The sequence below is a fragment of the Podarcis pityusensis genome (genome assembly GCF_964106645.2).
Source record: "Podarcis pityusensis genome assembly, chromosome: 2".
NCBI lineage: Eukaryota > Metazoa > Chordata > Lepidosauria > Squamata > Lacertidae > Podarcis > Podarcis pityusensis.
In genome coordinates, this window is record NC_138029.1 from 42,630,295 (window position 1) to 42,646,766 (window position 16,472).

Consider the following 16,472-nt stretch of genomic DNA (forward strand, 5'->3'; position numbering starts at 1 on the left):
GGTGGTTACTATCCCGTGTGGAACAGTGTTTATGTAAACAAATTTCGTTATTTATTGATTTCCAAACTCGGCACCCTCACCAGTACAAAAGACCTCTATACAGACCCTATTAATGGGGATAACTCCCAATTTACATAGCAAGATTCTGATAACTCATTTGGGAACAGCTGCCCATTTAGCCATAGCTCAAAGTGGGAAGGGCGTTTGGGGGTGGATGGCATCCATCTGTATCAGGAGACAACAGTTGCGTATTTGCAGGTTAAAGTGTTGGAAGGTTTATAGGGTCTCCTGTACCTGTAGAGACAGATACGGGAGATACATATTTTGTTGCAGCTGGAGCAGATGAAGGCTATGGTTGGGCTGCTGCAGATGCTCTAACATTTTAACAGCAGCACAGAAGGCCTGTTCAATTTAAAAGACACACTTCAAAATTCAATGGCATCTGCTTGTGAAATATTTCAGTGGTACAGTCTAGTCCAGGTATAGCCAATGTATTGCCCTTCAAATGCTTCATTACCTCCCATCATCCCTAAAAATTTGCTAAGCTGTTTGGCACTGATGGAGCAGAGTCAAACAACATCCGCAAGGCACCACATAAACTATCCTGGTCTAGTCCCTTGAAAGCAGTCAAAGCCACTTACAACTCACTGCACTAACAGGTATTTAAGAACCTGCATTTCATAAACACACTGATAGTAGTAGTACCTGTGTGTGTATTGGATTATAAGCTATTGTCACTCATCTCCCAAATCAGAAAAGGAAAAAGACAGGTGGTGTAGGAGGAAAAGCCCAATTTGTCAAGATTATCAAAGAGAAATTCATTGCTATTGTTTTACTGTTATGTGACTGTGCCATCTTGGTTAACACTGTACAAGCAGAAACTGTTTTTCAAAATTTGCAGAACTTTTATATTCTATTGGTTCTTAATTGTTTCACAATATTTACAAGCAGAGGTGCTTGAAAGGTTTTGAAGGGAAGGTATCATTGTTTGTAATCTAGGCCACATATAGAGAACCTTGACAGGTACAGGAAGCTTCTTCCAAGAAGACTTCGGTACAGAAAGCAGCAGCAAAATCCAGCAAATGGGTCAGAGGAAGCTGAGTTTTTAAAGGACACAGAAGAGGGGCAAGAAACCTACAATGTGGCAATGAATTACTTTGTGGCTTAACAAGCCAATTGCAGAAACACTGATTAACTTTATTGATGAAACAATATAGTATGCATTGCATATTTGTGAAGGTTGATTCACAATGTTTACACGATGCAAATATTTGGAGGTCATAATATTTTGTGTTTACCATTACAGATAGATAACAATAAATAAAAATCCAAAGAAAACTAATCTGTCCGGAAAATATTTTATTCAACACAATCCAGAAAGTTTACCAATTACACTCACAAGCAATGCTTTGCTTTAAACCCAGATCAGCCACGGGTACTATTAGTAAAAGTAAAAGTAGCACACACACACACACACACACACACACCTGAAATTAATAAATAAGTTTATATCTGTTTGTTTTTAGTGTAAAACCAATTGAAAAATATCAGGAAACACTGTAGAGGAATGTTAAGTAAAAGCTAACAGAAAGAATTCAGTGTTTGACATGAGCATGCATTCTAGGAATCATGCCCCTCTCACCTGGTAATATTAGGCATAGTGTTTATTCATATGTATAATTCCATTGTAATCCCATTATTATTAGACATATCCCAGGAGCTCTGGATCCATTAGCAGAATTCACAAAATGCTGTAACTGAATAATTATGTAATGAGAACAGGAAACTGACATGCATAATGGCCACAAGAGGGAACCTATTTTCCAAATGCAATGTTAAGGAACTTCCAGTAAGAATCCAGGTACATGTATTCAGCATGAGTACCAGCAATGAACCAGAAAGGAACTGTGACAATACCTGCAGTGAACGTGTACCAGTCCAAACCACCAAACAAGAATACTAGAATAAAATTAAGTAACTTATGCATGCTACTTTTACATATGCCTCTTCCTCCACTTCCAATTTAACCTTGCATCACACAACCAACATGAGGGTAGCTGCTACCTGGACAGAAAATTAACGCTAGAAGTAATCTCTAATATCAGTTAGGTGTGGTAAGTCACTGTCAGGCTGGTGAAAAAACTGAATCGCGTAAGGCAGAATTTTACTGCAATATTACTTTGAGGAGAATGTGCTGCAACAGCATTTTGGTTAGAATTAGTAGCATTTGGTTAGAATTTTTTCTGGCTAGGTTGTTGTGCCTTAACAACTGTAGGACACGTAAAAGATCAACAAGCAAACTTTTCCCAGCAGGAAGATGCTGCACTGAGGAAAGATGCACCATCTTTTTTGCCTGTCATTTTACACTTAAATCATGAGAGCCCTGTTGGAAAAGCAGTTTGCAATCCAACACAAAAATGTGGTCCTAAAATGGAGAACAGCCTAAGTGTTATGATGCCTTCCTCAAAGTGTGTGTCGCATTCCCAAACCACTGGGTAAGGGGAAACACTTTAATGAGAATTTATTTTCACTGCATTACTATCTGCCAGAAGGCATTTCACTTCATTTTACCAATTGTCAGGAGGAGCATAGGAAACTCTTAAGGAATGAATTAAAAGGCAGAGAGTCTAGCAAGCTGCCATAAGAAACTAAGTTTGAGACAGCTATATATGCCTATAAATGCACAGCTAGTTCACCAGGGACTGGAACCACATTCTAAGTCAGCAGACTATTCAAGGAGGCAAGATCATGCTGGCTAGCAATGGACTCTAGCTGGAGGCTGATAGATGAAACTTAATGGCATGGAAGCAGGTTACCATAAACTGTGGTCCATACAGACTGTTCAGTCCAATTGCTACAGATGTACTAAGACAAACTTGCAATGCTAATGGGGGAGGGACAGCACCTAGACTGCAACCCTCTATCTTCCCACATGGAATGAAGTCCCCAGAGACTCAATATATGCTTCCAAATCTATTTCCAATTCCAGTTCTATTTAGAACACAGCTGCTATATTCCTTTGGTATCTGTCACCAAAATACTAGGTTGAAAGCTAAGTAGGAGGACAAGAAAAATCTTTCTATTCACTAAGACTGTAAATTTTCCTTTGAATGTATATGTATGAACATAGCTAGCAAGTTGTTACCTGTTCTAATGCCCTGCTTGGATTTCTCCCTCTCTTTGGCATTAAAAATTTATTCCAAACTATTTGCACAGAAGGAATTTTCCCCTAGATCTATGGAACCACCTCAAAACAAAACCTCTTTTGTGCAAATCAAAGGTTTGTTACCTCCTTGGGCAGCTCTCTGATAAACTGCAAGAATAGGACACCAAACCTAGGGCACAGGATGACTTGGCCTTTAGCTGTGGAAAGAGGGTGCAAGCTCAGGTTCTATTACAGCATATACACATTAGCACAGTTGAAACCCCATGGTGTGTGTATATATGTGTATATATTTTCCAAAACAGGGAAATAAAAGCTACAGGTAGGAATTCAGTTGACCAAATTCCTCATTATATTGATAGATGAACCTCTGTACCCTCCGCCAAAATGATTCCAATGGTTCATATAGTGAAATAGCTGGTACAGCTTGAGCCGTTTATCAAACCCTGGTGCTTTGGGGATTTTGCTGTGGTAGGCAGAATAAAATGAACCACTGAAGCCACCAAACATACCAGCAATTGCTAACTCATACTCAGAGTGACCATAGAAAGCTGCAGGGTCAAAGATAACTGGCCCAGAGTCCTCTTCAGCTACATTTCCTCCCCACAGATCCCCATGTAGAAGAGCAGGAACTATTTCCATATCGCCAAACAAACTGGGCATCTTCAGCTGAAAAAGAAAGCAGGAGTTGCTAAAGTTAATTGTAAGAGGGCGGGGTGTTCTAATTTTTGGCTTTAAGCAGTAGACACATCAAATCCTGATACTGTATAGAGAAAAAGAGACAAACCTAGGGTGTGGACGACCTAGATGCATAGTAAAGGACCCCTGACCATTAGGTCCAGTCGTGACCGACTCTGGGGTTGCGGCGCTCATCTCGCTTTACTGGCCGAGGGAGCCGGCGTACAGCTTTCGGGTCATGTGGCCAGCATGACTAAGCCGCTTCTGGCGAACCAGAGCAGCGCACGGGAACACCGTTTACCTTCCCGCCAGAGCGGTACTACTTATCTACTTGCACTTTGACGTGCTTTCAAACTGCTAGGTTGGCAGGAGCAGGGACTGAGCAACGAGAGCTCAGATTTGCGGGGATTCGAACTTCTGACCCTCTGATCGGCAAGTCCTAGGTTCTGTGGTTTAACCCACAATGCCACCAGCGTCCCCTAGGCGCATAAAGGTAAAGGTACGGGCCAGTCTTGACAGACTAGGGTTGTGCGCTCATCTCACTCTAGAGGCCAGGAGCCAGCGCTGTCCGCAGACACTTCCTGGTCACGTGGCCAGCGTGACAACGCTGCTCCGGCGAACCGGCACCAGAGCAACACACGGAAACGCCGTTTAACCTTCCCGCTATAAAGCGGTACCTATTTATCTACTTGCACTTAAGGGTGCTTTCGAACTGCTAAGTGGGCAGGAGCTGGGACCGAACGACGGGAGCTCACCCCGCCGCGGGGATTCGAACCACCGACCATGCGATCGGCAAGTCCTAGGCGCTGAGGTTTTACCCACAGCGCCACCCGCGTCCCATCCCCTAGGTGAATAGGATTCGAATTAAAGTAACATGAACAGTAGGGGGCACATCACATCCAAAAATTAAGTAACAAGATTTTCCAGAGTCTTGCTTGCATTTAAACCAGATATCTGAGGTACTACTTTATCAAAAGGCTTAGAGAAGATTTTTATGCCTTTTGTATTTAAATTTTAAAAAATTCTCAGACATTCCTTCTCACATTATATAGCCACATATCAGTGTTTATTTCAATGAACAGAATGCTTATTTTAGTCTTTAATTGTTTTTAAAATGTACTATTGTATATTCAAATAGCTCCTCCTCCTCTCCATTCGTATATTATTTGGTCTTTTTCACGTGAGGGCTCTTTAATGCTGCTACGGTATTGCTCTTCCACAATTAGTAGAGACCTCAGAGAGATGTGGGTGAAAAGACTCTTTTCCACTAGTTTATTAGGTTCTGGGGAGCAGAGGATCATGACATTTGCACAGACAGTGTAGGTATTACAGAAACTCTACCCAATGAGAACAACCCCACTTCTACGAATGTGACAATTCCCTCTATGGTCCCTATGGGACATCGTTACCTGGAGTTTTGCCCAAAGTTCTCTTGCTTCCCTGTCTCCAGAGTTCTTCTCAATCATGTCCATCTGAGGTTGAATTCGTTGCCTGGCAAAGAAAGTCACCCAATCCTGTTGCCAGTCATTCACCTAAACAAGCAAGTAGTCAAAGTTTCAGCCTGTTTGCCTCTATGAGAAGATGCCTTGAAAAAGGCCCTCTGATCCAAAACACCCACCCACCCCACTCACACATGAAAACAAAGATCACCACAGCCAATCACAAACAAACAACCACACCCTAGGCTAACCCCAACTCTCTCACCACCAAAGGAACACAAATGAACGGCACAAGCAACACTGACACCAAACCCTACATACATTAAGCATAATAGACACATCGCCACCCGACTCCACTCTCATCCATCTTCCCTCCCTCCACACCCCCCTTTTTCTTTTTCTTTTCTTCTCCCCCTAATGTCTCAACAAATGAAACGGATTTGTAAAAATGTTACATGGAAAAAATACGAGGCATTACACTTACTTCTGTAAAACAAGAAAATCCTTAATTTTATATATAGAGAGAGAGAGAGAGAGAAAAAAACATAACTTCCGGGTTGGCGCCATCGCCGAATGGCGGACTCCCTCCGAGCTCCGGAGGGAGTCTGCTCGGCAGGGGCTGGGTCCTACCCCGCCGGCGACGCGGGGACCCTTAAAAACCACGGGCACGGAGCCCGTGGACATGGGGACTCGGCTGGCACCGCTAGCGCCCTCCCGACTCGTGAAGGAGCCTTTTTAAAGGCTTCGGATCGGGTGCCGGGGAGTGGCGTGGTGCTTTGAGTCCACTGCTTCCCCTGCCGAGCGCAGCCGCATGCCATTCGACGGAGAGCGCTGACTTCTTCCATTGGAAATTCGGACTATCAACAACAACCCGTGAGTAATTGGGAAACCGGGTACAAAAGGAGAAAAAAAAGAAATTTTTTTCGGATTCGGCACGAGCGGGGGTGATCTAAAAAGGAAGTCAGCCCCCCCCCCCGATTGTAAACATTCTAAAACAAGGACTGGGTAACCAAGATCGAAAGAGAAGTTTATTGCTGATAAAAATCATTAATTCCACGATGGGAAATTACAAGAACTGTGCTGGAGGAGAAGAGTGGAGGGTGAGAGGGAAAATGCAACCCCCCCTGGGAACCGGGGCGATTCGTAGAGCCTGGCGAAGAGAGACGGAGACTTTGACAGTTGTCAAAGTAGCTGTCAAAGCTGGAGAATATAAAGAGGACTTTGTTACAAGGACTTTGCTGGCTAATTCTGTTACAATTTGACACAATATGGATATAAACTGTCGGAAAATAAGGAACAACAATTTGACTTTTGGAGTAGAGGATATAAAGTTACTACAATCCCCCTAGAGGGGTTTCGGGACATTACAAGTGGTCGTATGTGGAAAATTACTCTGAGATTCGCACAGGACTTATCTTCTGGGAAAGCAGCAAAACTGAAATAGTATTTTGTCTACAGAGGTGTTTACATTAAAAGGAGACAATAGAATTTTCTATTGAAGAAAGGAAGGGACTGGACGTAAGTTTTTGTTCCTGAACAACAAACCTCTGTAGAGATACCAGATTTCGGAATAAGAACGTTTTAGCAGCTGAACAAGACAAGAAACCTGAGAAAGTAAGGAATAAAAAGAATAAAGGACTAACTACGACACGGAAAGAACAATGGGAGGAGCAGCAAAGACCAAGGAAATTAAAGGCCTCTATTAGACTGGATTTTTGAAGTTAAACATCATTAAATAAATAAATTAAAAGAAAACCGGCAAGGTGGAATGGGAAAAAATCTGGCCATGGACTTGAGACCTCCAGGCTGACAACATATAGACTGATGGACATGGGGAATTCAAACCGGGGAAGGGAGGGGGGAGTTTTGGAATCCAAAGGCTATGTAACCATCTTTTTGAATCTTCTTATATTTTTTATCTTCTATTTCTTTATATAATTTTTGTATATCATGGTATTTTGATTTGACATGTTTAAAAAAAGGGAATTCGTGGAAGGAAATTGGGGTAGATCTTGGGGAAAAATCTTTTTTCTTTTTCTGTTAATGATGAGGGATGATGGTAAGATTGTATAATTTAAATTGGTTAATGGGTTAAACATATTAAGCTTTAAATTGGGAGTGAGAGCTTGTGGAACCAAATTAATGAAAGGGGAATATAGTCGGGAGGGGGAGGAGGGAGTCCTAGAAAGAAGATAACGAAAGTAAGGCTCTAAATATATTCTATCTTTTCTTCTCTGTTATATTTCTATATTATTGGAAACTCTAATAAATATGATTTTTTTAAAAAAAAGAGAGAAAAAAACATAGTAAAAGTAAAAAAAAGAAAAGAAAAGAAAAAGGCCCTCTGGTGAAAAATGGAAATAAGACAAGCAATTCATAAACCAATTAAGCCATACCATTTGTATGGAGGCTCATCTAGACCTATTTACTTCTCTGGTGCTGAAACAGATTTAAATGGTTTGTGGATGAGACTTTCAGACTTTTACACACTTTACAAAAATATGAAATAATACACTTTTATATATAAAAAGAAGACTCTTGCTGTGTTAATTAGCTATTAGCTACTGCTAACACAAACTCTTGACGCTGCATAAGGCACAGCAGTTGTTTTCAGGGGCATTCACTGGTGCAGCTGTAAACACCAACATCTTCTGTTGTGTTAGCTGAAAGGTGAAGATTGGTTACTAATACCAAAAGTTATGACAGTAGCCCTGGAATCTTCATACCTAGTTACAGTTCTCTGAATTAATATTTAAAAGTCCTCCTATTCAAACATATTCAGCATTTCCCAATTAAAGGAAAATTAGAAGTGAACTAAAAAACTAAATGATTTCCTCAGTGTGGAAGAGCCATTAGTCCAGATCATACCTGTGGAAGATAGCCACAACATGTAACAGTGTGGAACCCGAATTTTTCCACAAACTGGACCCCAGTTTGTTCTTCACCTTTACCTATTAAAACAGAGAGAAGTGGTGATTGTCTGTTCTGAACAGAATAACTTTCTAAAAACAGGAAACTTTATTATGCTATCATTTAAAAACCTCCATTCTAAATAGACTTGCTTGTATTATTACAGTGGTACCTTGGGTTAAGTACTTAATTCGTTCTGGAGGTCTGTTCTTAACCTGAAACTGTTCTTAACCTGAGGTACCACTTTAGCTAATGGGGCTTCCAGCTGCCGCAACACAATTTCTATTCTCATCCTGAAGCAAAGTTCTTAACCCAAGGTACTATTTCTGGGTTAGCAGAGTCTGTAACCTAAAGCATCTGTGACCCAAGGTACCACTGTATTATTATTAATATTAATTATTATTATTTAATTTATATGCCACCCTATACCCACAGGTCTCAGCTGCTACTAGCATGAAAACCATAAAGGTTGCTCCCCCAAATCTTAAAAACCTTAAAAACACATAGCTCTTACTAAGTTTCTATGTTTTCAGTTTTCAGCTACAACAAATTAAGTAAGATTCTGAGAAGTATGCAGTTGCTACTACTGGAGACAAAATCATGATCTGAATCAGGGGTGACAAACCTCAAGCCTGGGGGCCAAATGCAGCTGCCCAGTGATTTTCCCCCCCAAGGGGTACTCAAGGGTACGCAGTAGCAGCACCTATTTTTATTGTTTAAAAGTGTGACACTTACTGTAACAACTTCATGAGGAGCAATTTTCTGGGAGGGCTGACTTGCCCCAGCTTGTTGGCATTTTAATATCTCTTTATGCATGCAATGAAGTGTTTCTAGGGGTTCTGCTATAGAGTTAGAGCAAAACAGCTGGGGGCATTGGCAAGTCATGGACAGCTGGGTACTTTACCAACAGTGTTTGCATCTTTCTTCAGCTTCTCCCCAAGTTTTTGATTGTGAAGATGAAGATCAGCCAACTGTGTTCCAAGTTTTTCTGCATGTCTAGTGGTGTAAAAAAGAAACATTTACAAAGCAACAAAAATTTGATGGTTTCACCATGAAACAGCATCTGGGAGGGCACATGTTTTATCCAACCCCAATTTAAGAGGTTCCTATCTCTAAAGGACAGAAAGGAGGTTGTCTCATCCAGCACCTCAACACATTCACTGCATGCATTCAAGACACTATGATCCCTTATAACACTAAGCCTCAGTGTTGCATGTGATGGAAGCCCAAATATGGGGTTGTTTATCATACAGTGGCCTGTTAAGTTACCTTGGACTTTGGGCAAGTGACTATGAAAACTCCAGGTTTGGAGTTCTTGAAAGAAGAAATATGTGTTGCATCGATTAGCATAAACTTTTGACCTGTTGGAAACTCAGCCAACAATAGGGGAGGAATTTTGGTCCAGTGAGATGTCCCGTGATGACAAACTGATCTGGAGGATTTAGGTGCAATTTGGCTTTGAATGTGTGTCTTTGAAGTAATATGGGTTCTACAGTGGTGCCCCGCAAGACGAATGCCTCGCAAGACGGAAAACCCGCTAGACGAAAGGGTTTTCCGTTTTTGAGTTGCTTCGCAGGACGAATTTCCCTATGGGCTTGCTTCGCAAGACGAAAATGTCTTGCGAGTCTAGAGATTTTTTTTTCGCTTTCCCCCCCCTTTATCTAATCTGCTAAGCCTTTAATAGCCTTTAATAGCCTTTTAGCAGCTAATCCCCTAAGCCTTTAAGCCTTTAATAGCCGCTAAACCGCTAATAGCGCTAATCCGTTAAGCCGCTAATAGGGTTGCTTCGCAAGACGAAAAAACCGCTAGACGAAGACTCTCGCGGAACGGATTAATTTCGTCTTGCGAGGCACCACTGTATATCCAAACTGATAAATTTCTAACCAAACTGATTTGTTTGATTACAATAAAAATTGATTTATTGCATCAACTCTGAGTTTCCATTCCAAAATAAAAGATTAAAAGACTGTCAAGCTGTTACCAGCAGTCCAACAGAATCACCTACTGGGAAAGTTCCCAAGAAAATTATAATGGCACACTTTGACTGTAAATCTATGCATTCAAAGTCAGTAAGATCCTATACACAAGTAAATGCATACATAATTAATTAATATATTAACATTGAAATCTCAACAAATACAGTATATTAAAGAGCAAACACAGTAACCTGGAAAATGTTGTCTGTACCAAAGTTCATAAAGGAAGTTCAGTAAGATCAGGGTAATTTACCCTCCCATCCATAGCTGTCAACTTTTCCCTTTTCTTGCGAGGAATCCTATTCGGAATAAGGGAACTTCTCTTAAAAAAAGGGAAATGTTGACAGCTATGCTCCCATCTCAGACAAAGTTATAGCTTCATTATTTAGAGCAGAATGCAGCTCTCCAGGCTTTTCTGTTTGGCCCTATTTGGACTCTCCTGCCATGCACCTTCCCAGTCCACAACCGTCACGGGGCCTGCTCCATACTCTAATGTGCTTTTGCCTGGCTGCAAAGTCCTTGAACTGTGATAAGGCCCCTTGTCCACCTGGAAAAATGGAGAGGTGAGAAATGGTCTGAGTTTTGCATGCCTAGCACATAGCCTACGCCACAAACCTGAACGTCATATCCATGGTTCTACCCACTTTTGCTTCTGTCCCTGGTCACCACTGGCATTCAACCTCTGGAAAGTTGAGTGCAATGGAATGCAGCCGTCAGGCCGAAGGAGATACCCCAACCCCAATTTAGAATACATGGCAGCATGCTGGTTGCAGCTCAGACTGAAGCAAAGCAATAATAAATTTAACATTTTTGAATAAACACTTGGGTCCTCTTTCTCCTCTTTAGAAGTCTTCATAAAACACTTATGGGCCAAAATGTTACCCAACTTTAGTTCACATCATTGCATAAATGAATAGTAAATCTGATTAATTTGTATTAACTTGTTTCCTTCAAGGTGGTTTACATGATACTGATTTTCCTCCTCGAATATGCAAGTAAATCGCAGCAAGAAATTGAGACACAGATTACCTGTTCAAACTCCTCATATCCAAATGCTCCATCACAAACAGAGTACCACCAGCTGGGAGATCGATAACTTTTATAGGTTTAGGAACTTTCACAGTTTTTGTTTGCAGGATAGCTGTTAAACTTGCCATTTCTCCATCAAACATTCTCCTTGCCTGTCAGATAAAATAGGGGATGGGGACTTCTGTAAACATTTTCACATACAAAACTTTCCAGCACATGTCAGATTTAAAAGAAAAATAATAATCTTAGGAGCCTGCATACACAGCACATTTGCCCCTTTCTGGGCACATCCGCCCTTTCAGCACTGAATCAGAGAACAATTCACAACACAGCAGCTATTATGTAGCAAACTGCCAAGCCATGTCTGCTCATTCCTTCATTAACACTAGCTATCAAAACCTCTGCCAATCATGCCTCACAAGTGGCCATTTTCTAACAGGAGAGTTGGCATAAAAAGAATGCCTAGCACAAATCCTGTTACCTATGCAAGCTACTTTCCTAGCAGAAACAAGGCACCCTGAATGCAATCATGGGCACTCTCATTTACTATTTCACACGTTTCGTGGTGTGGACAAAACCACAACTTTTTAAATGGGCTCCTAAGGCCCTGGCTCAGATTAAAACCCTGCCAATATGTCCTGTTAGACAGGCATCCCCAAACTCGGCCCTCCAGATGTTTTCGGGCTACAACCCCCATCATCCCTAGCTAACAGGACCAGTGGTCAGGGATGATGGGAATTGTAGCCCCAAAACATCTGGAGGGCCTAGTTTGGGGGTGCCTGTGTTAAGACACTTCCTCAAAAGTAAACCTCCACTTCGCTGCAGTGGCGGGGCCCACGAGATGGATGGCGAGAAAACCCCTCTCCAGCTCAGACTTTAGCAAGTTCGCCAACGAACACACAGCCAGGGGCACCACAACTCTGGCTCGTCCGCAGGCACTTTCTTTCTTTCTTTCGGCCGCGACACCATTGCTTTTAAACAGCTGCCTGCAGGGCAGGAGAAGTAAAACATGAACATAGCCTCGTCGTCGCGTCACTGCGACGGGTTACGAGCTCGCTCTGTGCATTTGCGCCTATGTCAGGCCACTTTGCAAAAAAAAGACGCAAACAACGTGGGAGTGCTATTCAGAAAAGGGGCAGTAAACAACAATTCGCCTTCTTGCAGCACGGCTTTTATTCGACCCTTTGCACTTCACTCCCCATCGCCCACATCCGCCTTCCCCACCGGGAATACTACCCGCCGGTGCTTTTCCCCTCCGGTTCTTTCCCCCACCTCTGCGCGGGAGTTGCTTTTCACGAAGACGCGCCCGTGATCGGTGTGGTAACTCTCGCCGTGGCTAATGCAGCCGCCCCCCGAGTGGCCCGTAGGCCGGAGCGCCGAAGTGCCCAGCTCGCGCCGCAGAGCCTCCTCCATCCCGCCGCAGAGCCCCGGGGAGAAAGAGGCCGGGCGCTAAGAGGCAGCTCGCCCCTCCCGCCGAACCGCAGGCCCCGCCCCCTCCGGAGGCCTCCGTGCTCTTCGCCGCCCGCTGAAATGGCGGGATGCAGCAAGCGCCCGCCAGGGGAGAGAGCGCGCCTCTTGGCAGGGCGGCGCCTGCGAAAGGGTGGGTCACTGCCTTTGAGGGAAAATTCCTCCCCTTTTCTTCTGGTTCACGCGTGTCGTGTGGGGAGGCCGTATTTTAAAGGAGTGGCTTGGTTGCTATTTGAGGTCTGCGCTTATCTCCGCACTGGTTCTGGATAAATATGTAGAACTATAAAGCGCATGTGGATATATTTTCTTATTTTAATTGGAAGATCATATGTATGTGTGCCTCAGTCAAACCCACCATTAAATGGACTCAGGGGTGCCATCTTGAATAAAATATTTGGGGAGGGGCAGGTAAACCTCGCCCTGCATAATAGATCATAAGTCTCAGCCCATGCACACCAAATGCATAGCAATGCCCATCAGCAGATGTGGGGCTCAAATATTTTATTGAGAGGGGGGACAAGGGACCTTGGACTCTAGGAGTTGGTTTGGGGGGGAATGGAGTTGCAGGCCAATTGGGAAAATGGAGTTGTAGGCCAAATTTGAACCAAAATGGTGATTCAGTACAGTTGCAAACTTGCACAGGTAGCCCTCGTAGATGCTGTTGTGTACCCGTTGGCTTGCCAGTGAGCTAAGAGATGCTGTGCGGCCTGCACTCTGCTAGTAGGGGGATATCTGTCAAGCCTTAGGGCTGCTATATGTCTGGGATGTAGTGATATTTGGGGGGGATTTCTGGAAGGCGGCGGTTTGTCCTGGAGTGTCTAGGGGTGTCTGGATTTTTACTTCTTGAAATATGGCAACCCTATTAAGCCCAACATTCTAACTCCTCTGCCTTACACTTAAATACACACATACACACAACACTATTCATTGCTGTGTTGAGCTTCAGACTAATATTTGGAATACAGTCCAACCCTGTCTTTTTTCTACCCTAATGAGGATGTCTTTCTAGGATACAGTGACATTACAGGGACATCCCTAGTGGTCAACTTTCTGTTTAATTAAGGTTTATTTCTGTAGAGCAGCTGGCTTCCTGGGCTGGAATTATTTGGTGAGTCATCAGTTAATACATACATACCAAAATAAAAAAGGACAGCAGCTGTGTACTGGCTGACAATATCTACCAGAAAAGAGAAGGTAATTGGTATGTGCTGCCTTTCATTTGCTAGGTTTAGATGTATAAATGGAAAATATCTCTTATCTTTTTCTACTGGAAGCACCACTATAAGTGCATGTTCATGTCTCTGGGTAGGTTGAAGGTTAGTTCAGGAAGGATGCAAGCATTTTTACAAGCCATCTCCCCAAGTTGCTAGTTTCCTGTGCACAGAGAACATTCAAACATAAAATCCCCCATCTCTTTTCTAAATTGTACAGTGACATACCCTTTAGTAATGTATAAATAATTCTTCCGACCAATGAGATGTTAAAGATCAGTGACTCAGCTAGTTTCTGAGAAAAGATAGTCTTGCGAAACGAAAAAGCACAACAATAACAAAAAAAATACTGTTTGTATTTTGTGCCTTCATGTTATTCTTCTCTGCCTGGATGTGGATCTTTCTTTCCAAGTCTTCTTCTCCTCAGTCCCTGTCATGCCTGTTGACAGCACTATTTACCTTACTGATAAGGGACACAGGGTAGCTTCATAGGTTATTTTTTCTTTTCCTTTGCTCTTAGCATTTGTCCCATTGCCAAGTCTTGCTGCTTCTCTTTTATAAATACGCTGATTCTCTTTGGTCCCCTCTAGCTCATGCTAGATTATTTCATGCCCTTACTAGTGCCAGTTTCTCTTCTCTAGCCTTCCTCTTTCATTCTTCAATTCTTACCTCTATCCAAAATTCGACTTCCAAATGTATCCATCTCTATTGTATTAAACAGCCTCTTCAAACCACTTCTGACTTCTCATACTTATCTGCTATGTGCGCCCTGTACTTAACTTGAAAATCTACCCACCACTTTGACCACACCAAGCTCTTGACCCTGGCTTTTCCTTAAATCTCCACCTATGACCACTGCTTCTCCAACTCCACCAATCTCATCCAACCAAAGGTCTCATGCTTCTTTCAATTACATGCCCATTCTTCCTTGCTGCCCCCAGAACATAGGGTGAATACATATGCCAGTTGTCCATGCCTTCTAATCTTTCTTAGATCTTATCTTCCAAGTGGCCTTTGATTTATCCTTTTAATATACATTCCCAACTGCAACCCAGTTTTAGGTACATGCAACATTTGCCAACACATTTCTCTCTCTCAGTCCTCAGTTTCCATACTTTCTATTTTAGATTTAAGCACCTTGGAAGCAGCTTGGTACCTGTGTTATCCATGTAATTATGTATGTACTGTACAGCATGTGCACAATAACAGGGTACCAATAAATAACAGCTGTTTCCTTTAAACTTTAAACTTGTGAGGTGTAAATCCACCCAACAATCCTGCCAGGTGAAGGGCATATGGTTTGCCACTGTTGGAGGCAGAATTTAAGTCATGGTTGATCTGATTCTACATTTGTCCTTATGAATGCCATTCTAGAATAGTTTGTTAGCAGAATCATATATTCTACTGCCTCTGAACCCTGCTCTGACATTTCGTTCTGTACGCTGCAGTTCCATCAGTCGTCACCCTTATCCAGAGGCCACAATTTTCTCTATTTTGTAAGCCCCAGTTCGACAAACGTGGGCTGGAGGCTGGACTCCAACCGGAGAGCGCTAAAGCGCGCTCACGCGTAACTGCACAGCAGCACATGCCTCATCCTCCGATGTGTAAACACAGCCGCGCAGCGCCCAGCGCCACAGTGACGGGCGTGCGCGCGAGCCAATACCGCGGAAGAAATACCCCAGCAACTGAATTGTTGGTGCTTGAGGGGGCGGGTGCGCGCCCGCCAATGTCTTCGGAGAGGTGGCGTTCGGAAGCGCAGCCGTACCAATGGAGGAAAAGGAGTGTGGGGGCGGGGCCCTTTTCTTCCAATGGCAGCGGCGGAGGGCGTGGCCTCGGGAGCCGCGCCCCCATGGGCACAGGAGGGTAGGTGTTGGTTGGAGAGGCTGTCACTGGGTGTTGCGCTGGGAGCGAACTCGGTCGGTGGGGAGGCGGCAGCGACGGCAACGGCACCTCTCGAGGGGCTCGAGCAGCGGCGAAGAGTTGTGGCGACGGCAGCCGAGAGCGTCCCCCGTTACCTTCCTCGGCAAACACAGATCCTCTTCCTCCGCTCCTCGTCGGTCGTGACGGGCTCTCCCCTTCTTCTCTTTCGCTGCGACTGAGCGCGCCCAGCCAGGCAGGTTGGACGGGAGCGGCCGCCGTCGGTTCTCTTGGTCGTCGGCTGCGCGACCCCAGCTCTCCGCATGCCGGCCTCGTGGGTGCGTGGCCGCGGATGGCGCCGTTGAAAAGTCCTCCTCCGCTGTCACGGTTGTGCGGGGACCTTGCGGCGCCCACTGCCTCTCGCCTCCCACTGCTGGCACCGTGAGGCGACTCCCTCCTCCTCCTCTTCCTCCTTCTCTTGGCGGCAACCCACCCGAACCTGCTGCGAGCTCCCCCCGCAATCTCGGCTGCTGCCCCCGGCGACGCGCTCCGCGGGGCGGCTTCTTCGAACATGCCTTTGCGCCTGTGCTGCTGCTCTCCGTCGCCGCCGCCGCCGTCCGTGACGCTCTCGGTGCCGCCACAGCTGGTCGTTGGGTGCCTCTCATGGGCGCTGGGAACTGACTCCCCGCAGGGACTTCTGTGAGGCCGAAGGGAGAGAAGGAGGAGCGGGGAGCGGTGGCGA

At 44.2% G+C, this 16,472-nt stretch overlaps 1 protein-coding gene across 1 annotated transcript; it reads right to left on the reverse strand.

Moving 5' to 3' along the window:
* Positions 1-1,344: 1,344 nt before the first annotated feature.
* FN3KRP (fructosamine 3 kinase related protein) lies at positions 1,345-12,722 on the reverse strand. Its single transcript, XM_080994024.1, has 6 exons — positions 12,468-12,722; positions 11,196-11,347; positions 9,095-9,186; positions 8,149-8,231; positions 5,251-5,373; positions 1,345-3,832 (listed from the first exon to the last, which is right to left on the reverse strand). The coding sequence occupies exons 1-6, from the start codon at positions 12,606-12,608 to the stop codon at positions 3,494-3,496; spliced, it is 930 nt and encodes a 309-aa protein (XP_080850150.1). The 5' UTR covers positions 12,609-12,722; the 3' UTR covers positions 1,345-3,493.
* Between the last annotated feature and the right edge of the window lie 3,750 nt (positions 12,723-16,472).